General features: G+C 55.6%; 7 protein-coding genes across 7 annotated transcripts; all 7 read left to right on the top strand.

The window, feature by feature from the left end:
* Positions 1–31: 31 nt before the first annotated feature.
* Positions 32–2,221, top strand: JKF63_05416 (uncharacterized protein; the record flags this gene model as incomplete). Its single annotated transcript, XM_067901376.1, has 1 exon — positions 32–2,221. The coding sequence occupies one exon, from the start codon at positions 32–34 to the stop codon at positions 2,219–2,221; it is 2,190 nt and encodes a 729-aa protein (XP_067758051.1).
* Positions 2,222–3,209: 988 nt separating this feature from the next.
* Positions 3,210–3,743, top strand: JKF63_05415 (uncharacterized protein; the record flags this gene model as incomplete). The annotated part of the gene is made up of 1 exon (XM_067901375.1): positions 3,210–3,743. The coding sequence occupies one exon, from the start codon at positions 3,210–3,212 to the stop codon at positions 3,741–3,743; it is 534 nt and encodes a 177-aa protein (XP_067758050.1).
* A 3,562-nt stretch (positions 3,744–7,305) lies between these two features.
* On the top strand, positions 7,306–8,139 carry JKF63_05414 (uncharacterized protein; the record flags this gene model as incomplete). The annotated part of the gene is made up of 1 exon (XM_067901374.1): positions 7,306–8,139. One exon carries the CDS (start codon positions 7,306–7,308, stop codon positions 8,137–8,139), a length of 834 nt encoding a protein of 277 aa, XP_067758049.1.
* A 752-nt stretch (positions 8,140–8,891) lies between these two features.
* On the top strand, positions 8,892–11,264 carry JKF63_05413 (uncharacterized protein; the record flags this gene model as incomplete). The annotated part of the gene is made up of 1 exon (XM_067901373.1): positions 8,892–11,264. The coding sequence occupies one exon, from the start codon at positions 8,892–8,894 to the stop codon at positions 11,262–11,264; it is 2,373 nt and encodes a 790-aa protein (XP_067758048.1).
* A 1,532-nt stretch (positions 11,265–12,796) lies between these two features.
* On the top strand, positions 12,797–13,873 carry JKF63_05412 (uncharacterized protein; the record flags this gene model as incomplete). Its single annotated transcript, XM_067901372.1, has 1 exon — positions 12,797–13,873. One exon carries the CDS (start codon positions 12,797–12,799, stop codon positions 13,871–13,873), a length of 1,077 nt encoding a protein of 358 aa, XP_067758047.1.
* Positions 13,874–15,475: 1,602 nt separating this feature from the next.
* Positions 15,476–16,552, top strand: JKF63_05411 (uncharacterized protein; the record flags this gene model as incomplete). The annotated part of the gene is made up of 1 exon (XM_067901371.1): positions 15,476–16,552. The coding sequence occupies one exon, from the start codon at positions 15,476–15,478 to the stop codon at positions 16,550–16,552; it is 1,077 nt and encodes a 358-aa protein (XP_067758046.1).
* A 2,338-nt stretch (positions 16,553–18,890) lies between these two features.
* On the top strand, positions 18,891–22,592 carry JKF63_05410 (uncharacterized protein; the record flags this gene model as incomplete). Its single annotated transcript, XM_067901370.1, has 1 exon — positions 18,891–22,592. One exon carries the CDS (start codon positions 18,891–18,893, stop codon positions 22,590–22,592), a length of 3,702 nt encoding a protein of 1,233 aa, XP_067758045.1.
* Between the last annotated feature and the right edge of the window lie 1,722 nt (positions 22,593–24,314).

Raw genomic sequence — 24,314 nt, 5'->3', positions numbered from 1 at the left:
CATCTGTTCATTTTTCTAGGTGGGCTTGTGCATGGAGCCGTTGGATACCGTGGCGGACGCCATACCGCTACTGCAGATCACGCATACCAACTCTGCGTGCCCTATTTGCCTTGACGTTTTCAAGGAACCAGTGTGCTTCTCGTGTGGGCACATCTTCTGTCGAGCCTGCGCTGTACGCTGTACTGCTGCACGCCCGCGATGCCCGCTGTGCAATCAAGCGGTGCCGAACATGCGCCACAGTGTACGTTTGCCTCAGCTGTCGCTGTTTTGCATACTAACGCGTGAGGTGGGACTGCGTATCGGCAGGAGTGAGCTGGGAACATACATGGAGAAGACGGCACTGCCGCTCCTCGACAGTGAGCGAATCTCCTCTCTGAAGCGGCAGTGCGGTGCCGCCTTAGAGGATGCTCTAGAGGAAACCCAAGAGCGGCCTCCTTTACGAGGTCTGCGACGGTTGTCACCGTCACCGCGGCCGATACAGCGTCCCTTTACACTCAACGGGTGTCAGTCATCCAACAGCAGCTCGAGTGTTGGCACTGCGTCTGTGTGCAGCGTGACAAAAAGATCTCAGAAAATGTGTTGCCCTGAGATTCTGTGCGACGCAGCCGGTGAGACGCAGCGGCTCCACAGTGATTCACCTTCACCGCCATCATTGGTGGTGCGGGAGGGGGGTGATGTTATCTGGGACGAGGCACCGCACCACTCGACCACTGCTCTGGTCGCCACACCTTTTCCGTCAGCCAGCACCGGTTGTGCTGAGGACAGCAGCCCATCTGGGTCTCAGAAATATCAACCGCACACACACACACCACCGCCACCACCACCGACGTGGCAACCTTCCCCAGCGCCGTTCCCCTCCACCCTTCAGCTTTTACGCAGTCACCTCGCACCTCTTGCAGATGAGCTCGACGCGACTCCACGCTTGCGCCGCTCGTCACCGTCTCCACTACCTACTGTAGTAGAGGCAACGCGCAGCATCACTGCGTCACGAGGAACAGATCGCAGTGATCGAGCATCTTCACTGGCAGTTGTTGCTAAGGATACTTCCGATTCGAAAAAGACGACTGCGTGGGGCTTGTGGGGACGCGGCAATGGGGTGATACACTGTTCTCTCATCCCCCCCTTGGCACTGCTTCTGGCACAACAGGGCGGCGGTATCACGGACGACGCCAGCGGAGCAAACACGGAGGCACCCTTGACAGCTGCCGCATCGCAGCCTCGCGCCTTCACCGACACCGCCTCGCCAACCTGGCATCGAAGCGGCTGTTGCGCTCTCTGCGGTCTCGACGTAGTGCAGCGCACGGCAGTTCGACAGCGTCTGCAGCAACTCCTGCGATCCCCGACTGCGCACTGCGATCCAACGGAGTTGGCGCTGCAGACTGAGGAGAGCCTCTCGCTGTTGCTAGGGCCGTTGTGGGGTGTTCGCTGCGAGATTCAGGTCAGTGACTCTAAAGGCACTCACGCACACGTGTTGACGGGAGAGGGTGAGTACACGACAATGGAGCTCGACTCGGTTCAGGAGGCGCACTTTGGTCGTAATGGGGTGACAGGACACCTCTGTACGGGTGTGGCCCACCACAACTGCCTGGCGTGGGCCGGTCTTGTAGACGTGTTCACCGATACATCTCTGGAGAACCTCTCTGGTGCCACTGCTGCTCCAGGGGTCAACCTTGTTCCTGGAACAACTGTGTCCCTGCACATGACAGTGCCCCTACAGAATCCTCTGGAGGTTGTCGCAGCGCACACATTAGGCCGTGTGGCTCGTTGGCAGCTGCTGGCCGCCACCTTGTGGGACATCCAGAAGCGGGAGGTGAATGCAGAAGATGAGCCGGGACAACCTCCCAGGACTTTTTCAGGGGGTGGCGGCACTGAGGGGCCACTCGTAGCCCGGCATTGTGCCCTGTGTGAAAGCGATGCGTCACTGGTAGATTCTACTTTCCTTCAGTTCTCCCTTGGAGCCGGACTGCGCACCTGTGAGGGAACAGAGCGTGGCGAGGGTCGTTGCGGCCAGCGGTATCACTACCCGTGCGCCCTCCTCGCTGGTGCCTCGGCTTGTCTCGTATTCGGCTTGGAGGATGAGCGCAATGTGCTGGCCGCTAGTGCAGACCCGTGTGTCCGAGATCGCAACACTGGTGGTGCACCCAGGAGCCTGGGGCTCCCAGTAGAGGTTTGGTGCGGGGTCTGCCACGAGCGACACGAAGCTCGCCGTCGGCGTAAGTGAGAGGGAAGATGCAAGAGGAGATTACACCGGTGATGTTGAGTTTTTCCTGCACCTGTTTGTCGGTACAGATGCGCGTGTGCCGCTCTCTTTCTCTTTTATTTCTTTTTTAGTCCCACAATCACGCTCCAAGTCCCCCGCTGCTACACAGTGGATGTGAAGTGGGCTTTCAGTTCTCTCCTCTTATGCATTGCCAAACGGTGTGGAGAGGAAGAGGAGAAGCACCAAGAATAACAGGAGCGTTGAGCTACGCACACACACACACACACATATAGAATATCCACGCACACACACCCCATGTAAAAGTCTGCCGCGCTCCGCCATGACTTCACAAGTCAGCGGAAGCGTACGCGGGCGCACAGTCCCACCTTTCTTATGTAGGTGGTGGGATGGGGGCGGGGGACGGTTAACAGTGGCAGGAGACTCACTGGCTTGCACATTGTGGACTCATGTTTGCATTCTTCACTCTTCGCCTCTCTCTTTCTGTCTATGCGATTCCCTTTGCATTCCCCCCGCTTTGTTTTGTCGTGCAACTCATTCGTGGCCCTCTGTCCACCTTCTTTTTTTCCTTTTTCATTCCTTCTCACACACACGCACGCACACACACACACACACACACACACACACGCACACACACACACACACATACACAACCTCATCTCCATACGTGCGACTATAGATAAAGCATCCACAGTAATTCCCACTACTACGTCGTAACAGCACCACCCCTACCAGCAGGGCTGTACATACATCTGCCCACGCACAGACCCCCTTTTTACTGCCACCCCTCTTTTCCTTCCTTCTCTTCCCTCTCTCCCTTCATCTTCTGCATTTTTGCTGAGTCTGTGTGCTGCTGGTTTCCCTTGAACTCGCGCACGGCTTCTACGAAGACACTACAGCTTAGCTGATATATCGTTGTCTTCTTTTACTCCTCCCCCCAGTCTATATCGTCTCTTTTAGGAGCGATATACATCCCAAGACCACCTATACGATGTCCTACACCGGCGAAGAATCTTCTGGCGTGCCGCCGCAGCCGCCAATGATGGGGCCCGGCTCTGCGACGGCCGATCAGACCAGCATCGTCTCGGGTGGAAAGCTCGGCGGCAAGGGCAAAGGAAAGGGCAAGGGAAAGGGCAAGCGCGGTGGCAAGACTGGCGGAAAGGCTGGTCGTCGCGATCGCATGTCGCGTGCCGCGCGCGCAGAGTTGAACTTCCCTGTCGGTCGCATTCACTCCCGCCTGAAGGAGGGTCTCTTCCGAAAGCAGCGCTGCGGTGCCTCTGCTGCTATATACTGCGCCGCTCTGCTAGAATACCTCACGACGGAGGTGATCGAGCTCTCCGGTGCCGCGGCGAAGGTACAAAAGACGGAGCGCATCAAACCACGCCACCTCTTGCTTGCCATCCGCGGTGATGAGGAGCTGAATCAGGTAGTGAGGGCAACCATCTCGCGTGGCGGTGTAGTGCCGAATCTGAACAAAGCACTGGAGAAGAAGTCCAAGAAGAAAAGCGCCAAGCGTACCGCGTAAGTCCCCCTCACCCCCCTCACCCCCCCTCGGCTGCCACGCGGAACCGCTGGTCTCTCCCCTTCCCCGAGCAACGATATAAAGAAAATAGAAGGGAGTGGTGGATGTGCCCGTGCGCTTCTATTTCTATACACAGGTGTAGGCATGCATGCATTCCTGTGTCTATGGTGTTGGCGTGTATGGTGGTGGTGGAGGAGATGAGAGAGAGAGACAGATGGACAAGATCGCACCGAATATATGTATATATATTTATATATATATATTTATATATTAGCTCCTCCTCTTGCCCCTCCCCCCCCCCCTCGTGTGGTGTTGTCATCGTGGCAGTGAGTCGAATGACAGCTTTGTATGAGAGGAGTGGTCATACGAGTGAGAGAAGTGGGGGAGGGGGAGGAGGACGAGGAGAGAGCGAGCGAGAGGTGGGAAGAGGCGGGGATGTAGAAGTAGGTCGAGCTAAAAGGAATGCACAGGAACATTGGCTGATGATGGTGTGCAACCGCACCATTGTTCCGCAAGTAGCTGCTTCCCTTCTGTAATGCTTGTCGAGATGGTGTGATTGTTGGAACTGTGTGTGTGTGTGTGTGTGTGTGGTGACACCACGGCGCGCGTGCAAAGGCCGTGAGGAGTGGGAGGGGGAGTAGTGGGGTGGGGGTTATCGTATTCCCTCTTTTTTTTCTGGCGCACCGCGTTCTTTTCGATTTTTCGTGTAGTTCCTCTCGTTGACACCCCGCCCTCGCTGTCTCCATCGCTGTTGCCCACCTCTCAACGATGTTTGGTGCGGCCTCTTTAGAGTTACCCCACAACAGTTGAACATAGATGATGCTTCGTTTTCTCTTTTTTTTTGTGTCGATCAGTTTTTGTGTTGTTATTTTTCTCTGTGATGCATGACTGTGCGTGTATGCACAGTGTGGAGGGGGACGCAGGAAGGGAGGGGGGAGAGAGATCGGTTTTGAGTGATGGCAACGGGGGAGGGGGTAGGGCCCGAGACAACAATACGGGCCGATGCAGCAACCTTATATGTATATACATACTTTTGGTGTGGGCGGGGTTGGTGATACGGTAAGTGTGTGTGTGTGTGTGTATGTGGGGGTGTCGAAGGGATTATATCATTTTTTGTGTCTTGGGCCGCATCCGGGGGAATAGGGGGGAGGGGAGGGGTGGAGGAGAATCCACCTCTCTCTCTTTTTTTTTGAATATTCGCAGTTTCTCTCTTTGTTCGGTCCAGACACACCCACCCCCACAAAAAGCGCGATGTTACGCCTAGGTCCACACAGACGTAGGCAAACGCCTTCATCTCCCCCCCCCCTCAAGTCTGTTGCTGCCTACGTCCTCCCAGCCCCGTTCCATCTTCCGTTGTTTATCATCTTGATTTCGTCTTGCGGTTGTTTGTGTGCGTATCCGCCCCCCTTCCCCATTATTATTATATATTTTTCATTTTTTTCTTTTTCTGCGTTCACATATGTTAGAGCTGTGTACGGGGTGGGTGGGTGGCTGTGATTTTGTGGTGGATGTGTTGTTGCTGCATCTGACCCTCAAGTGTGGGTCCCATGCCCAGACTTGGACCAACACGCTTAGTAGTACATTGACTGGTAATCATCCGGCCAAGTAGTTTAGCTTGCGTCCCCATTCCTCCTCCCCCCTCCCCCTTCCCCCCCTCCTCCCCTCCCCTCCCAAACAACAAATTATAGACGCTTCATTCTCCACACTCCGTTTCTTTAGCACACACGCCGCTGAGTAAACCTTCTTGTTCCACTTTTGGAGTTGGAGCACACAGATGAACACGCACACATACACACAAGCGCTATCTTTCATGCAGTCCGTGCGAGAGGCGGCTGTATATGTGTAAGAAAAAGAGTAGTAGACAAACCCGTTGGCCTTGGCAAGGGAGGGGGTACGTTGCGCGTCTTGCACGTCTTTCTTTTGTGTATCAAGGCGCATGTGCGGGAGAGTGACTTGAGGTGTGTGTGTGTGTGTGCGTGTGTGCAGGGGCCAGAATCGCAGAATGCAGTATACGGTAAAACGAAGCAATCAACAACAAACAACGACGGCAAAAAAACAAAACAGTACGTGTACACCCAGCGAAGACGAGGGCTTTGTGTCGTTGTACATCGATGATGGAGTCTTGCACACGTACACATGACAACAAAAGAGACGCAGGGGGTAGAGAGGGGAGGGCGACTTTATGTGGAGCCGCCACTATTCCCTTCCTTCATCCTCGCAAGTTGGGGGGCGGTGCCATCACGAATGGTTTTCTCGGGCAAACTGTTGGAGAGGAGGGAGGTGTGGGCTTTGAAGGACCCCCTTTTATATCCCTCTGGAGTCTTTCGCACATCTCGCAGCGATTTTCGTGTGTGACTTCTTTCTTCTGTGGAGGGGGGTGGGGTGCCCTTTCTGCACGGAATCTTCACTCCCCCCCCCTTCCCCCTTCCCCCTCCCCTCCCTCCCCTCCACTCCCCCTCCCTCCCTCCCCTTCCCCTCCCCCTTTCATCACCCCCACCCACCGTGAGATGGTGGTGGTGGTGATATACGCGCGCACAAAACGCCTCGCGTATCTCTGTCTGTCTGTGTGTGTGTGTGTGTCAAGATATATATATGTATATATAGATATGTGCGCTCTTTCTCTTTCTCCTATTCTCTCTTGAATGCTTACCGTACATCTCTCTTCTCGCTACATCAAACATCAACTCCTCCCCCTTCCCGCTGTCTCTCTCTTTCTCTGTCTGTCTGTGTGTGTGTGTGTGTGTGTGAGAGAGAGAAGGGGGTGTGTTCACGCACACAAAACGAAACCAACCAACAGACAATATATATAAACACATATATATATATATATGTGCAGATACAGCAGCACTCGACACCGACAACAACAACATTCGACTCGCCCCCCCTTTTTTCCCCGACACAACTGACGGATAAACAAAATATTTCATCTCGGATAGCAACTAATTTTTCTTCGACACTGTAACGCACGCTCTCTAGCGGGAAACAACAACCTCACAAAATTTCTTTTTCCCCCTCCCCCTCCCCCGGGCCACACCGCTGCTGTGCCGTCCTTTTTTATTTTGTAGTCAGTGTGGCCAGTTTCGCTTTGTTTTTAGAGCTCTCTCCCCCCCACACACAGCTTGTCTTTTCCTAGTCTTCGTATTATTTTAGAGTCTCCTCTCCCCCCCCCCTCTCTCCCCTGCTTCCTTCGCTTTTACACTGGCGTCCATCTCAATCACCGGATCTTCTAGTGCCTAGTACAATCTCTGTCTTGTGTTTTGTCTTGTGTCGACTGTGTCCCTCCCCGCCCCTCTTCGCTAGTCTTTTAGTAGTTTAGTTTCTCTCACCCCTCTCCTCCCCCTCCCCTCCCCTCCCCTCCCCCTCCCCTCCCCCTCCCCCTCCCCCTGCTTTCGGCCTCGAGTCCCCTCTAGTCGTCTTTGGTTTAGTTCGTATAAGTGCTCGCGTGTCGGACCTTAGACATCTCGCTGCCGCCCATTCTTCTTATTCCTCTTCCCCCCCTTGAAAATTTTTGTTTTCCCCTCAGTGTTTAGCGTTGCGCCCTCTCAGTACTGCTTTTCTCCTTCAAATGCTGCGCCTCAGTCAACGATCATTGACGGTGATGCGCTGCGGCGCGGCTGCCTCTGCCCCCGCGACCGCTGTGGTGCCGATGGCAGGCTACCCGTTTGGCAACACGGCGTACCTCACGAACACTCGTGCTATCCACGGTGAGGTGCGTCATCATAACACGGACTATGACAACACCCGCATTCCATGGGATTTCACCACGGCCAGCTACGAGAAGATTCACAACGAAATACTGCCCAAGTTCCCACGCGGGAAGCGAATGTCAGCCACCATCCCGCTGTTGCATCTTGCCCAGCAGCAGCAGCAGGGTGGCTACATTCCTGTGACGGCCATGTACAAGATAGCAAAGATATGTGAAGTCCCCCCGATGCACGTCTTCGAGACGGTCACATTTTACTCCATGTTCAACCGACACCCTGTGGGCAAGTACCACATCCAGTTCTGCCGCACCACCCCATGTATGCTCTGCGGCGTCGACGAGCTGATGGAGCGCACTATGCACTACCTGAACGTGCGCATGCACGGTACGACCAGTGACGGTCTCATCACCATTGGGGAGATGGAGTGCCTGGGCGCGTGCGTGAACGCGCCGATGTTGGTAGTGAGTGACTACAGCAAACCACCGAGATTCTCCTACGACTACGTGGAGGACTTGACGTGGGACAGCATTAAGGCACTTGTGGAGAACCTCCGTGGCGGAAAGCCCTTCAAAATTGGCCCGCAGCGCCCAGATCGCACGTGCGCCGAGCCGGCCGGTGGTCGCACGTCGCTGCTCTTCAAGCATCCACCGGGTCCGTACTGCCGTGACTTCGACGCCAAGCAGGGAGGGGAGTAGAAGAAAGCAGACGCCCCTCCACCCAAGAAGTAAGTTTCGACGTTCATTTTTCAATTTTTTTTTAGTCGTATTATCTTCACGGACATTTTTGTTTTGTCTGTGTTAATAATATATACACATATATATACATATATATTATATGCATGCGCGTGTGTGTCTGTGTGCTGTTGGCCCTCCCTTCTGTTGGGCTGCGACAACTGTCAAACCCTTCATGTGAATCGAAAGAGAAGAAAAAAAAGGGGGCGTGGTTGGTGGGGCAGCATTGAGAATAGTAAACTCAATTTTACGCGCGTCAAACTATTGGGTGATAGGAGGGATCGCCCGCTTATGCAAGCGTTTTTTCATTGCTCCTCTTAAGACGGTCACTGTGCCCCTCCCCCTCCCCCTCCCCCCCTCCCTCCCCTCCTCGTTTGTGTGTAATGCGTGTGTTATAGCATGTACGATTGAGCGGTTGAGTTTGAGCGCCCGATACTTTTTTTTTCTTCTCTCCTCCTCTGTCTCCCTCTCTGTCTCCCTCTTCCAGGGGAATACGTGCTGCCACACCCACCCTCTCAATCACCACAGATTTACACACACACACACACATACACACACGTACACGCTGCAGCACCAAACGATAGTGCAAGGAAACGGAAGGAGAAAAAAAGAATAATTACGAACTGATGCCGTCTTTACCAGAGACCCAGCTGTCCGGCAGAGCGGGAGCTGCGGCGATTGCTGCAGCCAAGCAGACAGGTGACGTCTCTGAGCTCATGGCGGCCATCCAGCGTGTGCTGGCGGAGCACAACGTTTCGGATGCTCGGTTTATTCTCGAGTTACCGCCAGCGGATGCGGCTGCGGCTGCGACCGCTGCCGTTGCGTCCCGCTTTGGCGCTGTGCGTGAGGCTTGCGATACGGATAAAGTGTCTCCGATAACTGAAAAACTCGATTCTTCTGCTTCGAATACTGGAGAACAATCTACACGCACTGCGCTCTTGAGGGAAATACAGGCCACTCCTGCTGCAGCCCCGCTCCGTTCACCTGAACATCAGTTACCTCCGCCGCGAGCTCGGTCTCCTTCAACGCGAAATCGCTCTCCAGTCTCTCAGAACCCCCAGTCTCTCTACCAGCGAGACATGCCCTTGGACTTCACCAAACCGCCAAATTCTCCTGCACTGCTGGACAGCACCGTGGATGTGCTCGACTCGACAGCGCGTCCAGCGACCGACGCAGCTGCCGGCGGTGAGAGCGTGCAGCAAGTGGCGTCGACGGCGATAGCGCCGAGGGAGCGGCCAAATGCGACCCCCACACAGCCGTCTACCCAGCTGCGTCAGGCATCTTCTGGTCGCCCAGACAACACTGCCACGCCGGTTGATGCCGCCGAAGCTTTAATGGGCGATGCAGCGACAGAAGTTCGACGCATGTCAGAACGTGTTGCGCACGAAGTCGCGATGGCGGAGGCTCAAGCTAAGCGGAAGGAAATACTGCAATCATTTTTGGGCCGTAGCGCTATTCTCGACTATAGGCGGCAGCGCGAGGCAAAGCAGGCGGCTCAACCGTCCACGCTGTCTTCAAGCGGCATATCACCTCTCGCAGCGCCGCGCAAGGCGCCCGTGGCTACTACTACTACTACTATGTCTTCACCGGGCCGAGGTGGTACTTCGATGCTACCCAAGAAACCTTCTGCACGTACCATCAGCGCTGACACTGCGGGTCTTAGTGGCTCAGTGGCAAACACTTTCTCGTCCGCCTCATTACCTCCTTCTTTGCCGGAGCCGCAACAGCCTCAGCGTCGGGGGGTCGTGCGCCTGACTTCTCCGGCGCCGAACACTTCCGTTGACAGCAGCGGCATCGGCATCCGCGGCTCTGTTCTGCTGGATAGCAGCTCCCTGCCTTCGCTCGTATCGGCCAAGAAGTCTGCGGTGCCTGGCAAGACACCTGTCTTCAGCATCCTCAACAGGGATGGAAGCCGCCTGCTTGATCAGGGAGGCGCCGTGGCAACGCCGCGGACACCGCTGGCCGGAGCGCCATCATCGGGGGCCACATCTGCAACCACCGCAGGGACGGCCGCGAATGGAGGTGCGGTGACGGACGCCAATCAGCTCAGCAGCGACAGCAGCAGCAACAACAGCATTGCTCATAGCCGTCACTCGCGCCTCAGTAGCGTTTCCCTACTCGCGGATGACCGCGCGCCACCGTCGCCGGTGCACGAGCCACTCGTTGGGTCGGCGGCGAAAGAAGAGGCGAGCCGAACGCGCAGCATTCTCGTGTCGACCAAGCTCCGTGCAGCCACGCCGAAGTCCCATCCTTTGGAGAGTGCCAGTGGCAAGGGTATCATCGGAGAGGCCCTGCCGAAGCTGTGGACGGAGCAGAGCAGGGACAACGCGCGTATCGCAGCACAGCTGCAGAGTCAGTCGGGTCTTTCGCGCTCGACGGAGATGCTCGACCCACCGCAGCGTCCTGTGACAGCGGGCACGATTCCGATGGGCAATCCACAAGCACGCGCTGCCAATGCTCCCTCCTCAGTATCGTCTCTGCGTCTTTCACCTGGCCCGTCGACCTCTTCCACACTAACCGCGTCTTCTCGGCCTTCTCTGCGTGCGATGTTACAGGAGCAGCAGCAGCTACAGGAAGAAAGTCGCCGCGGCATAGAGAATCACAAGCAACTCATTCAAGCCATCACGTCCGCACAGGGGCTGCCCTTCTCAACATCTTCACAGTCGAATGCGCCCGCCACACCGAAGGAGTCATCGACGAGCGTCGCGGCTGCCGAGCCGGCGGAGAGAGTTGCCGCAGCTCGCCTCGGGCCTGGCACCGAAACCCCAGCGCGACGATCGCCGCTAGGGCACAGCATCAGCGCCTCCACGGCGTCCAACACTGCTGGAATTCAAGTAGTGAAGTTCACTCTTCCAGATGAGCAGGGGGCACGTCAGGCTGCGGTGCAGCAGTTGTGTCACAGCACTGCCGGGACTCAGCATTTGGACAGCAAGGCCCGCTATCGCGCCCTCCTGGACGAGCAGCAAAACGAGATCGCTGCGCAGGAGGAGAAGGTTCAGGGCTACAAGGAACTGCTCACTCGTGCTGTGGACTTCAATATCAAATACCAACAACAGCAGCAGCAGCAGCAGAAACAAAAGCCGAGTTAGAGCATCGGCCAGCCGGTGTGTGTGTGTGTGTTGTCGCGTTGAATTTATAGGGTCTTTGGCCTCCCCCTCCCATATATACACACACACACACACACACACACACACACAAATATATAAACATAGGAAAGGTCCAAAAAATAGGAACGATGTACTTCTCTTTGTCTCTCTCTCTCTTTTTCAGCTTTGTGAAGGAATTATGCGTTATACACACACACTCTCAGGCAAGACACCCCCTGTGCGCGTGGGATTGAAGGAGTTCAGATGTATAGAGTTGTAACAACGAATTCACCTCCCCCTCTTTCCTACACACAGACATACACACAGACATACACACCGATCATTCCCCTGACTTCATTATTACTCTTTTTTTTCTTTGGTGGAATCGTTTGATTGTGTGGTGGCGGAGGACTAGCCGAGAAGAGGTGAGATTAAACACATTGAACATACTTGAATAAAGGCGTTGTAATGGAAGGGAGGAGGAGGAGGAGCGAGGAAGGAGGAGGAGGGAGGAGGGAGGGGGGGGGTTGAAGCATCAGAACAGCGCGAGTACCAGCGAGAAGAGCAAGACAAATGTTACCCCCACACAGCCCTATGTGTGTGTGTGAGTGTGTCTACGCCCCCTTTTTTTATCCCCACGACCATCCCCTCCGTCCCTCCTTCAATTTTGTATATATTTTTGACCCTCTGACCTCTGGAGAGGTGTCCTTCCGTCTCTCCGTCCCTCCACGACCGACGATGGGCTCGTAGCTTGAATACACACACACACACACACCCTATACACACCAACACCTTTTTTTTTACTTTCACCGCATTTTTGAAAAAAACAAATTTGTATATGTAATTTTTTTTTTGTTTCCTCCCCCTCGGAAAAAAAAAACAACAACTATCTTTTGAGGGAGACTGATACCACCATCTGGACTTGTTTCTCCTTCCCTCGGCGAGAGTGTGTGCGTGTGTGTGTGTGTTCGGTTGTACACCCTCCTTTCTACCCCCTGGAGCTTCTCACCACCGGTTCTTCTTTTGAAAGCGCACAGCACGCTCACTATTGGCAGCTAAATGCTGTCGCGTCTCTCATCCCTACTTTCTCTGCCCCAGCTGGTCCCCTCCCACACCCACATGCACTGACCATATGAGCTGACCAACAGGTCAGGTGGGCCTACGCCGCTACTTCCCATCTCAGCATCTCCGCACAGTCAGGCATGCCTACACCCATTTCTATGCGTCACCTCTTTTCACTGCGTCTCTTTCCTACTGCTCGTTTCTCTCTTCTCCCCCTTGTTTACCTCCTTCCCTCCTTCCCTCTCCCCCAATCCCCCCGGCCCCGTTGCTCACTCGCTTTGCCTCACAACTCCAACAGCTGCCGCCTTATACTTCTCGTTCTCTCTCTCCTCTTCCTTTTCATTTTTCCGCTCGTGAGTTTTCGGTTCCTGGAAGAACCAAAAGAAGAGCGCAAAACGTTTTCTTTTTCTTTTTTTAACTCTTGTCTGTCCCCCATTGCTCCATCCCCCACCCGCCCTACGCGAATCCATAATATGAGTACCATGAACAACAAAGACCGCATCCTCGCCAACGCCCTTGAAGCGGTGGGCAACACCCCCTGCATCCGGTTGAACCGTCTTCCGCAGAAATACGGTATTCAATGCGATGTCGTGGCCAAGTGCGAGTTTTTTAACCCCGGTGGCAGCGTGAAGGACCGTATTGGCAAGCAGATGGTGCTCGATGCTGAGAAGAGCGGGAGGCTCAAACCGGGTTCTGTGATTGTGGAGGCCACAAGTGGCAACACCGGCATTGGCCTCTCTATGGCAGCGGCGATCTGCGGATACCGCATAGTGATTACGATGCCAAAGAAAATGTCACATGAGAAGGAGACGACCCTGAATGCCCTTGGCGCTGAGGTCATCCGCACGGAGACGGCGCTGCCGCACGACCACCCTGAAAGTCTCCTTGGCGTCGCTCGCCGCCTGCGCGATGAAAAAGGCTACGTGATGTTGGACCAGTACACGAACCCCAGCAACCCCGCTGCACACTATGAGTACACTGGTCAAGAGATCTATGACCAGTGCGGCGGCAATGTCGATATGGTCGTTATCTGCGCCGGAACTGGAGGCACGATTACTGGCGTGGCCAAGAGATTGAAGGAGCTCAACCCCAACGTCATTGTCGTCGGCGTGGACCCGGTCGGCAGTATTCTAGCAGATCCCGAGCACCCGGTAGAGCCGACCATGTACCATGTGGAGGGAATCGGCTACGACTTCGTACCAGACGTATGCGACCGCAAGTACGTGGACCGCTGGGTGAAGACTCGGGATCAGGAAAGCTTCAAACTCGCTCGCGAGCTGCACCGTGAAGAGGGTCTCCTGGTCGGCGGTAGCAGCGGCTCCGCAATGGCAGGCGTGCTGGAGGCGGCCAAAGATCTTCGTCCAGATCAGCGCTGCGTTGTGATTTTGGCGGACGGCATCCGCAACTACATGTCAAAGTTTGCAGACGTCAACTGGATGATCGAAAAAGGCTTCATGCAGGGTGAGGTGACCCGCCCCACTTACCAGGCACTGCAGCAGCAACTGGAGGAGGCTAAGGCAAAATTGGCCAAGTATGAAAAAGACCAGTAGAGTCCACCCACACACACACAGAGGGGGAAAGGAGGGGCAACAGAGGTCGTGAGAAGTAGGTGTGTGTGTGTGTGTGAATGGGGGGGGGGTGGAGCTGGGGGATGGGTGTGTGTGGGGGGGATCATCACGTGGCCGCACCCAAGAGGTGCCCAATAAAGCTCCATTCCCCCCTCTCCCCCCCTCAAAAAAAAGCAAATGAAAGCAAATCTTTTTTCTCAGCACGTTTCCAGATCCCACCGCCTCACCTCTTCCCCCTCGCCCCGGAATGCGAAAATCTTGAACACCGCGGTGTCTTTACTCACTCGGCCCCGCTTTCATATATTCATATTAGTGGCCCCCCCCCCCTCTCACGAGTTTGTTCCCTCGCTACAAGAAGAACGCCCTTTTTTTTGTTGTTCATACCATCTCCGCAGCACTTTCACCCCCTACCGCTAAAACTAGGACTTTTTTTTTGTGATGGTTGTGCGTGTTGGCGTATACACGCGTCGCTCTGTTTCCCCTTTTCCCCTCTCTTCCGTCCTCCTCCCCCCCTCTCTTCCTCTTCTTCAACAGCTCTACCCCACACTCCTGCGTTTATCTGCATGACTGTCCCTTGCTCCCCCCATAACCATTGCCCCGTCCTGAGTTTGTCGCTGTTTTTTTTTTGTTTTGCGCCTGTCCCATGGACGCACGCCGCCTGTTGGTCGATGTGCCTCGTGAAGGCCTGCGGTGGAGATGGCATAAGCCATCACATTTGCTGTGAATATGAGCTACATCACTGTTTTCTCGTGCCCCTGTTTTTGTCTTCACTCGTCCAGCGTCGCCGATATATGCGAGAAAAAGGCGAAACGCTAAATGTTTTTTTTTTATTTACCCCTGTTTGTTCTTTTGTGTGTCTGTGAGTGCGTGTGGTTGATCTTTCATTCTTACCCCTCCTCCTCCCCCCTCCTCCCTCACCCCCATACACATACACACACACAGAAACTTCTGATCACACGGAAGACGTTGTTGATGCTCCTTTTTTATCTCTGTGTGTGTGTGTGTGTGTGTGTGTGTTCGGTTGTACACCCTCCTTTCTACCCCCTGGAGCTTCTCACCACCGGTTCTTCTTTTGAAAGCGCACAGCACGCTCACTATTGGCAGCTAAATGCTGTCGCGTCTCTCATCCCTACTTTCTCTGCCCCAGCTGGTCCCCTCCCACACCCACATGCACTGACCATATGAGCTGACCAACAGGTCAGGTGGGCCTACGCCGCTACTTCCCATCTCAGCATCTCCGCACAGTCAGGCATGCCTACACCCATTTCTATGCGTCACCTCTTTTCACTGCGTCTCTTTCCTACTGCTCGTTTCTCTCTTCTCCCCCTTGTTTACCTCCTTCCCTCCTTCCCTCTCCCCCAATCCCCCCGGCCCCGTTGCTCACTCGCTTTGCCTCACAACTCCAACAGCTGCCGCCTTATACTTCTCGTTCTCTCTCTCCTCTTCCTTTTCATTTTTCCGCTCGTGAGTTTTCGGTTCCTGGAAGAACCAAAAGAAGAGCGCAAAACGTTTTCTTTTTCTTTTTTTAACTCTTGTCTGTCCCCCATTGCTCCATCCCCCACCCGCCCTACGCGAATCCATAATATGAGTACCATGAACAACAAAGACCGCATCCTCGCCAACGCCCTTGAAGCGGTGGGCAACACCCCCTGCATCCGGTTGAACCGTCTTCCGCAGAAATACGGTATTCAATGCGATGTCGTGGCCAAGTGCGAGTTTTTTAACCCCGGTGGCAGCGTGAAGGACCGTATTGGCAAGCAGATGGTGCTCGATGCTGAGAAGAGCGGGAGGCTCAAACCGGGTTCTGTGATTGTGGAGGCCACAAGTGGCAACACCGGCATTGGCCTCGCTATGGCAGCGGCGATCTGCGGATACCGCATAGTGATTACGATGCCAAAGAAAATGTCACATGAGAAGGAGACGACCCTGAATGCCCTTGGCGCTGAGGTCATCCGCACGGAGACGGCGCTGCCGCACGACCACCCTGAAAGTCTCTTTGGCGTCGCTCGCCGCCTGCGCGATGAAAAAGGCTACGTGTTTTTGGACCAGTACACGAACCCCAGCAACCCCGCTGCACACTACGAGTACACTGGTCAAGAGATCTATGACCAGTGCGGCGGCAATGTCGATATGGTCGTTATCTGCGCCGGAACTGGAGGCACGATTACTGGCGTGGCCAAGAGACTGAAGGAGCTCAACCCCAACGTCATTGTCGTCGGCGTGGACGCGGTCGGCAGTAATCTAGCAGATCCCGAGCACCCGGTAAAGTCGACCATCTACTATGTGGAGGGCATCGGCAACGAGTTCGTACCAGACGTATGCGAGCGCAAGTACGTGGACCGCTGGGTGAAGACTCGGGATCAGGAAAGCTTCAAACTCGCTCGCGAGCTGCACCGTGAAGAGGGTCTCCTGGTCGGCGGTAGCAGCGGCTCCGCAATGGCAGGCGTGCTGGAGGCGGCCAAAGATCTTCGTCCAGATCAGCGCTGCGTTGTGATTTTGGCGGACGGCATCCGCAACTACATGTCAAAGCTTGCAGACGTCAACTGGATGATCGAAAAAGGCTTCATGCAGGGTGAGGTGACCCGCCCCACTTACCAGGCACTGCAGCAGCAACTGGAGGAGGCTAAGGCAAAATTGGCCAAGTATGAAAAAGACCAGTAGAGTCCACCCACACACACACACAGAGGGGGAAAGAGGGGGAAAGAGGGGGAAAGGAGGGGCAACAGAGGTCGTGAGAAGTAGGTGTGTGTGTGTGTGTGTGTGAATGGGGGGTGGAGCTGGGGGATGGGTGTGTGGGGGGGGGGATCATCACGTGGCCGCACCCAAGAGGTGCCCAATAAAGCTCCATTCCCCCCTCTCCCCCTCTCAAAAAAAAAGCAAATGAAAGCAAATCTTTTTTCTCAGCACGTTTCCCGATCCCACCGCCTCACCTCTCCCCCCTCGCCCCGGGATGCGAAAATCTTGAACACCGCGGTGTCTTTACTCACTCGGCCCCGCTTTCATATATTCATATTAGTGGCCCCCCCCCCCTCTCACGAGTTTGTTCCCTCGCTACAAGAAGAACGCCCTTTTTTTTGTTGTTCATACCATCTCCGCAGCACTTTCACCCCCTACCGCTAAAACTAGGACTTTTTTTTTGTGATTGTTGTGCGTGTTGGCGTACACACGCGTCGCTCTGTTCCCCTTTTCCCCTCTCTTCCGTCCTCCCCCCCCCTTCTCTTCCTCTTCTTCAACAGCTCTACCCACACTCCGGCGTTTATCTGCAATACGTTCGCCTGCTTCCCCCCCCTCCTCCCTCACCCCCATACACACACGCACACACACACAGGTATAGACATATAGACCCGCACCGATACGCGATGTGTGCGTGTGTGTGTGTGAGGGCACGTCTTTTCGGTTCTCAAATCCTTTGCTTGCTTTTTTTTTGTCTTCTTTGCTGATAACAACGACCAATTCGAGTATCAAAAATATGCCTATATATATGTATATATATATATGTTTATATATTGACGCACGTATAATGTTTTTTTTTTTCTATTAGTTGCTGTGTTTGTGGGGCTTTTTTTTTATGCTGCTACTTGACGAGAGCGATGTGTTGGGCTAAACACGCATATCAACCCCCTCCCCCCCCCCCCCCCCCCCCCCACTCCCATACATATATATACGCACACACACCCACACACGCACACACACCCCCATACACACAGGTATAGACATATAGACCCGCACCGATACGCGATGTGTGCGTGCGTGTGTGTGTGAGGGGTGATGCCACAAACGCTCCCTTCTCTCTTTTTTTTTTTTTACCTCCTTCCTCTTTTTAACTGTGCGGTCCCGAATGGAAGCCTCGTCAACTCAGTTGCTGCACTTGTAACTGATCTACCCCCCCCCCCCCCACACACACACACACACACCTATTGCCTCTCCATCACCCTCGCCCTCTCCTTACGCCAACAACGGATGGCGGCCTCACGTTGTTGCATAGGCTCTAGTGCACATGATCAGATCCACCAATGCCGTTCCATGCGTGGCTGTTTAGTCTTCACACTTCTAAATTCGTTTCTTCTCTCTCTCCCCCTCCCGTGTGCTGCATCTCTCGCGTTTGTGTTCGTCGCCGCTTTCATTTATACACCCCACAAGCACAACAGCTTCGTTTCTTTTTTAAAGAAATTTTCGCTCATCATCTCGCTGGGAGTTCTTTCAAATGTGTGTGTGTGTGTGTGCGTGATCCAATACTTTTTTCTTTCTCCCTCCCTCATATAAACACACATATATATATATATATATATACGGTTGAGAGGCCCTCTTCCCCCCTACCCACAAAAAAAGGGGGGCCCTGACAACAAGGGAAAGGATAAAAAAAAAAGTCCGCTTCGCTGACAGTTTTGAAGGATATGCGCAGTACAGTAACCCATACACCTCCTCCCCCTCCAAAGGACGAGATTCACTGCAGCACAGCACATCATTTTTTTTTTTGCACGAACGCGCTCACGCACACAATAACCGTCTTGGAGTGTGTGTCCCCTCCCCTCCCACGTCGCGCTCGTTTCTGACATTGAGGGACACCCTCGCTTCACTACCCTCTTGAGGTACACAACAATATTGCACGTGCATATTCACTTGTTCCTCTTCCTACTCGTCGTGCTCTCTCATCCACGTGCACACACACGCTTCGGGGGGGGTTAAGAAAAGGGGCTCCTCAAACCCTCCAACCCCACCCCTCCCCCCACTCGCGTTTTCCCATCACTCCCCGCTTCTTCATTGTTGTCTGCTCGATTCTCACCCGCTGGACATCCCTCCCCCCCCCTTTCCTCCCTCCCTCCCTCCCTCCCTCCCCCAAGCACGTACGCACGCATTCAAAAATTTCTACTCTGTGTGTGTTCGCGTCCCCCTGTGTTGCTCGATTTTGAACTGTGGGTGCCAAAAGCCGTTTTGCAAAGAGGGGGAAATCGAACGCAACTGGCGTGTGTGTGTGTGTGTGTGTGTGTCGCGTGTTGTTATGGCATCCGAAGACGCACGCACCATTAGTCGTCTCGATTCGGCTGGCGGCACGAACGTCAATCGAAGTAACAACACGAGCACCGGTGGTCAGAGCGGTACCCCACGTGCGGACAGCGCCGATTATCACAGCATACACAGCCCAGCCACGTTGTTGCCGGCTGCCGCTTCAGCTCCGACTCTGACAACGGGTGTCGTGATGTCGAGTTACCCCGCCTTGACCGGAGGAGCCCCTTCGCCGGGGAGTACGTCCGCCGTGCACCCAACCGTGTCGAACGGAGAACTCGGCAGGTTTTCGGTTACGGCCTCCTCGCCACCTCAGCAGTTGGTGGCTAACTGCTCAAGGCAGTCCAGCACTTTGATCGGTTTTTCGCCCTCGCCTACCCAACGGCAGCAAGAGGCGGCATCAACACGTCCATCGGCTCAAGTTCGCGACAACGCGGCCACTACCCCAACTGCAAGCCATCACCTTCGACCGGAACCGACTTCTCGATTGTCTCGCGCAGACGGGAACGTCGCTGCCGCTGCCACCGTAACCGCCGCATCTCAGCGATCGAGTCCTTTTCCTCCTTGCCGGTCACACACGGAGGCAGAGGAGGTCCGATCACCGCCGTGTGTTTTACACTCCCGCCCTTTTTTCTTTCAGCCGGTGCGTACAGCAGAATCGGTTTGCGTCGCGACTACAGCGTCTTCTTCAGAGTGGGTGGTGCTGAACGTTGGTGGCCGCCTCATCACTACAACCGTTGGCACACTCATGGCGGATCCAGACAGTGTCTTGGCGTCACTGTGTGCGTACCTTTCACCTCCTTCAGACCGTGGCGGCACAGTTGTAGGGAAGAGGAGTGGTGCGCATCTTAGTGGGGGGAGTTTCACCCACCAAGAGACTTCGGGACGCTGTGGAGCTGTCAGCGGCATGTCGCACCCCGCGGATGAGGCACCCATAGGCGGCATTTGGGGTGACCTACGAGGGCGTGACAATCTAAGTCACACTGCTGACCTCGCTGACAGCCGAGATGCTAGCGGCGTGCGCAACAACGCATTCGAAAGCGGCGGCGTCGACGCGCAGACACTGCCAACCGTGAAAGGGCGGGTCGTAGAGGTGTCACAGGCGGCTGAGGTTGCACCGAGACCTACGCCGCGCCACGTCGACAATAGTGTGCAGCGCGACGGTGACTGCTTTTCTCCATTCTCTGACCCGTGTACCACCAACCGCCCAGTGCACCACTCTACCACCGCTCCCAACCTTTCGACGTCGACATCGCCATCACTGCCACAGTCTCTGTCACAGCAGCCAACTCCGCTCTTCGTGAGGCGGGAGTTGCGGCCCACCTATGCGGCAGCCCACACACAATCGCCAGTCACTCTCCCATTGGGTAGTGGCCTTGGTGAGGAAGGAGACGGTGAGGCCGTCAACCCACAGCAAATCGTCTCTGCGATCCCCCTCGACACGGACGGTGTCAACGCTATATTGCTTGATCTAGACGCCGACTACTTTCTACCTGTTTTGAACTACCTGCGGCATGGGGCCGCTATGATCCCGCCCTACCTGGATGTAGACGGAGTGCTGGCGATGGCGGAGTACCTAAACGTAATGGGGCTAGTGCGGCTCCTGCGTGCTCCACCGGTGCCTCGGCACGTGATGTTGTTCAGCTGGGGTTCAGGCAGCAATGGGGAGCTGGGGACACACTCCATGCGAGACGAGCCCACTCCAACAATGGCGCAAGTAGCGCCGTTTGGTGTCCGGGTGCAAGACATAGTATTGGGGGCGAACTACACCTGTGTATTAAGTGACACAGGCAGCGTATATACTTTTGGAAATGGGGAGTGGGGGCAGCTGGGCCTAGGCGGAAGCGGCTATGCTGTGCGCGGTGGGAGCGGGGGCGGGGGCGAGGGCGGCGGCAACGGTGCCGGTCCGGATGGCATCGACGTGTCGGTGGATATGCTTATTCCCCGTCGGATACCGCTGTTTGAGCGGCTGCCCGCAGTGCATGTGGCGGCCGGGTACGCGTTTGCAATGGCGATTGTGGAGGGTCATCACGTATACTTTTGGGGCAACAATAACCATGGTCAAAGCGGCCGAGGACGCAGCTACTTCGACTTGCCCACGAAGAAGGTGGAGTCCCCCGTCCTGGTGGAAACTCTGGAGGGCAGAAAAATCGTTCAGCTGAGCTGCGGAAGCTTCTTTGCACTGGCGCTGAGCGAGGATGGCTCCTTGTACAGCTGGGGGTTGGTGGACTGCGTTGGCCTTGGCACGCCAGAGGAGGTGGAGCTTCGCTATCACGATGTGCTCGGTGAGTCCCTCAGCAATGAGCGTCGCACTGTTGTGCTGACACCGCAGCTTGTGACTGTCAAGGGCAGGCGTCCGGTGGGTTCTAGCGGGGGGGCCTTGGTTGTGTCGGAGCGAATTGTGTGCGTCCGTGCTGGACAGTGGCACAGTGGCGCGATCAGCGAGCACGGAGAACTCTTTACGTGGGGTGTGGGGTATCAGGGTAGACTAGGGCAAGGTTCCAAGGCGCCTGCCTACGTGCCGACGTTGGTGCGCGGCGCGCTCGAAGGCCACCGCGTTGTAGACGTGGCATGCGGCTCTTTCCATACCGTCGCCCTCACCACCACCGGTTGCGTCTTCTGCTGGGGTGACAATGCGAGCGGGCAGTGCGGCACCACCGCCGGTAGCCCTGATGCCTTCACAGCGCCGTACCGGGTGGTGGGCCTCGAGTTCGTGGCCGGCGGTGTGGCGCGCAGCGTTGCCTGCGGCCGGCAGCATACCGTCGTGGTAATGGAGGGCCCTCAGCCGTGGTGCCAGAAACCGTGCTGCCGTGTCGATGTAGGCGATGGCATGTGCTTCTCTCACGCACAGGCCTACTGCTTCGGCGAGTCAGCCCGCACGGCCAGTGCGAGCGGGTCGACTATTACTACAACGACTGCCACTGCTGTGGGCAGCGCGACACGTGGCACTGTTGCATCTAGTCACCTGGGGATCTCTGCGAGGGCGATGAGTGCAGGTACTCTGCCCCCCGCGCCGAGCCCTAGTTCCCTCAGGGTGGCGGGTGACACTATGCCCTTTTCACTGCCGTCCACGGAAGGCCACCATCACCCGCACTACAGGCTCGTTCCCGATCTCCAAGCCTTTGATGTTCGAGTAGTCGTGAGTGGGCTGCACCACGCTTTTGCCTGCGTTGAGGAGTTGTCTGCCGACACCCCACAGGGCACCAGCAGCGTGAGCGAAGAAGGGTTCACTGTAACACGCGGCAGGGCCCACCGACTGAGCTACATGCACAACCCAGACGCCCTCCTGCCACCCCGAACTGCGTGGGAGGCAGGAGGCTACGCGGAGCCGGCAACTTTTGGATCAGGACTAAGAAGCAGTACCAGCGGTGAGGCTGACCCCACCCTGAACTTGACGAGGCGGTCAGTGTTTCCAACACCGGCGACGGAGCGATCACCCACCATGCACATGAACGCATTGACAGGCGGTCCCTACGACAGCCTCAGGCAAGATATGCTCAGTCACCATGAGATGCTGCGCAGGAACCGTCAGCCACAGCGGACAACGTTGCGGGCCCGCTTTCTGAGTGGTTTACAAATGAATATGGCCTCTGGGTGTCTGCCCTTTTCTGTAAGGGGTGGTTCCATTGGAGGTCGAAGGAATGCTACGCACTCGAGGAGCAGACGCAGCGGTGGCGGTGGCAGCGGCTACTGTTAAGCTAGTGGCCCCACTCGCGTCTTTTGAGTGATGCGAAAGGCTGTTCACACTCTAATCTCTCTTCCATCAACTGGTGGGGGTGTGCCGCTTCCACACTCGTTGTGCTTCACATCCTGTGCAACTAGATTTGGATCGTACACAGGTGTGCATGTCTATCTTCTGGACTGTAGGACGTGAAGGTGCTGCTGCTGCCGCTGCATTGGTAGCTACGCAATCCGGCGAGGGAGGGAAGAAGGGAGAAGGCTAGGATGAACGCCAGTAAGGAGGGATCAAGAGAGCTTATTGCTAGATCCATCGTACCCCCCGCCCCCCCTCCCGTACCACCACCACCACCACAATTCCAGAGACACCTATTCTGAATGATGCCTCTCTTTGGAGTGCGCCAGAAAAAAAAAAACCAGAAAAGGGAGGAGGAAGAGGAGAGGGGCGGATGCCCCGTGAAGAATGCCATCACAGCCAGACTCTCCGAACTGTGCTCTCCTTCTTCTCCCCCCCCCCCCCCCCCCCAAAAAAAAAAAAAAAATTGCCTGTGTGTGTGTGTGGGGGGGGTGCTGGGTGGGCCGTTTTTTTTTTTCTGCTCGTGTGTATGTATGCATATGTATGGGTACGTTTGTTAACGTGGTTCTGCTAACACCACCACCCACAAATATCCTCCTCTACGTGTTTTGTTTTTCTTCGCTCTTGTGATGCTTTGTTTTCTTCATACCCTTCTTTTCCAAAAAATCAAGGAGCGTGGACGCCAAGCGCCTGGTTCTTCCACAGCCTACCCATCGGCGCCCTCCCCCCCCTCCTCCACATCCATTGTCTCCTCACCCACTCCCACACTCTCATTCTTATCCCCTAATAGCCGTGAATTATCTCAAATCGAACTCTTTCCGTTTCCTTTTTGGGAGGCTGCCTACTCCCTGCATCCCGTGCACTATCACCGCGATCGCGGATACCCCCCCCCCCTCCCCCCCGCTTCCCTTGCCCCCTTCCTCTCAGTCTCAATCCTGTACTTGATTTTGGGTGTGGAGTGCCCTTACCCTTCATACTATCACGCAGGCAGGTGTACTCACCATAAAGTCTCAGTCGCACGCCGCTCCGCTCCCCTTCCCCTTCCCCTTCCTTCATTACCCCTGCGCCCCCACCCCCTTTTTTTTTTCCAAGTGGGACATCGCCATTATTCCCTCGCCACTTTGCTTTGCCCTTGTCCTGCAACACGCCGTCGTTGAGTCCCTGTGGATGGGGTGCGTCTTGAGCCGCTCCTTCGTGACTGGGCCCGCATCGTCGTCATCCACTATCGCCCCGCGAAAGACGAACTCCAACAACTGCGCCTTGGAACGGCCAGAGGTTGCAATCGAAAGCGGCGACCGCGGCGGCAGTCAACCGGCTTCGTCGCTGACAGCGAAGGTTGCAGCCGCCGATGGTAACTGCTCAGAGGGTGTGGTCGGCACGGGCAGGTCTGACTGGTTGGGTATAAGTAAGGAGAATGGCCTCCCAAAGGTGGAGCACACACTGGGGCTGCCTTCATGCGGGACTTCTTCGCAGATACAGAAAGGGACGCCTGACTTGAATGAGGCTGGCATATCTAACTCGATGCTGCCAACGCGGTCGACGACTCCCAGCAGTGCAGCGTTTGGTATTGGGAGTGCGCCACCGCTTTTTCTCCCACCGCTGATCAGGAGCCCCGCATCCGGTTCCTTGGTGTCTCCGACGAGGAGGCGCTTGGGGTCAGGATCT

Source organism: Porcisia hertigi, chromosome 17, assembly GCF_017918235.1.
Source record: "Porcisia hertigi strain C119 chromosome 17, whole genome shotgun sequence".
Taxonomy (NCBI): domain Eukaryota; phylum Euglenozoa; class Kinetoplastea; order Trypanosomatida; family Trypanosomatidae; genus Porcisia; species Porcisia hertigi.
The sequence above is the reverse complement of the archived record's forward strand: the minus strand, read 5'-3'. Positions and strand labels throughout refer to the sequence as shown.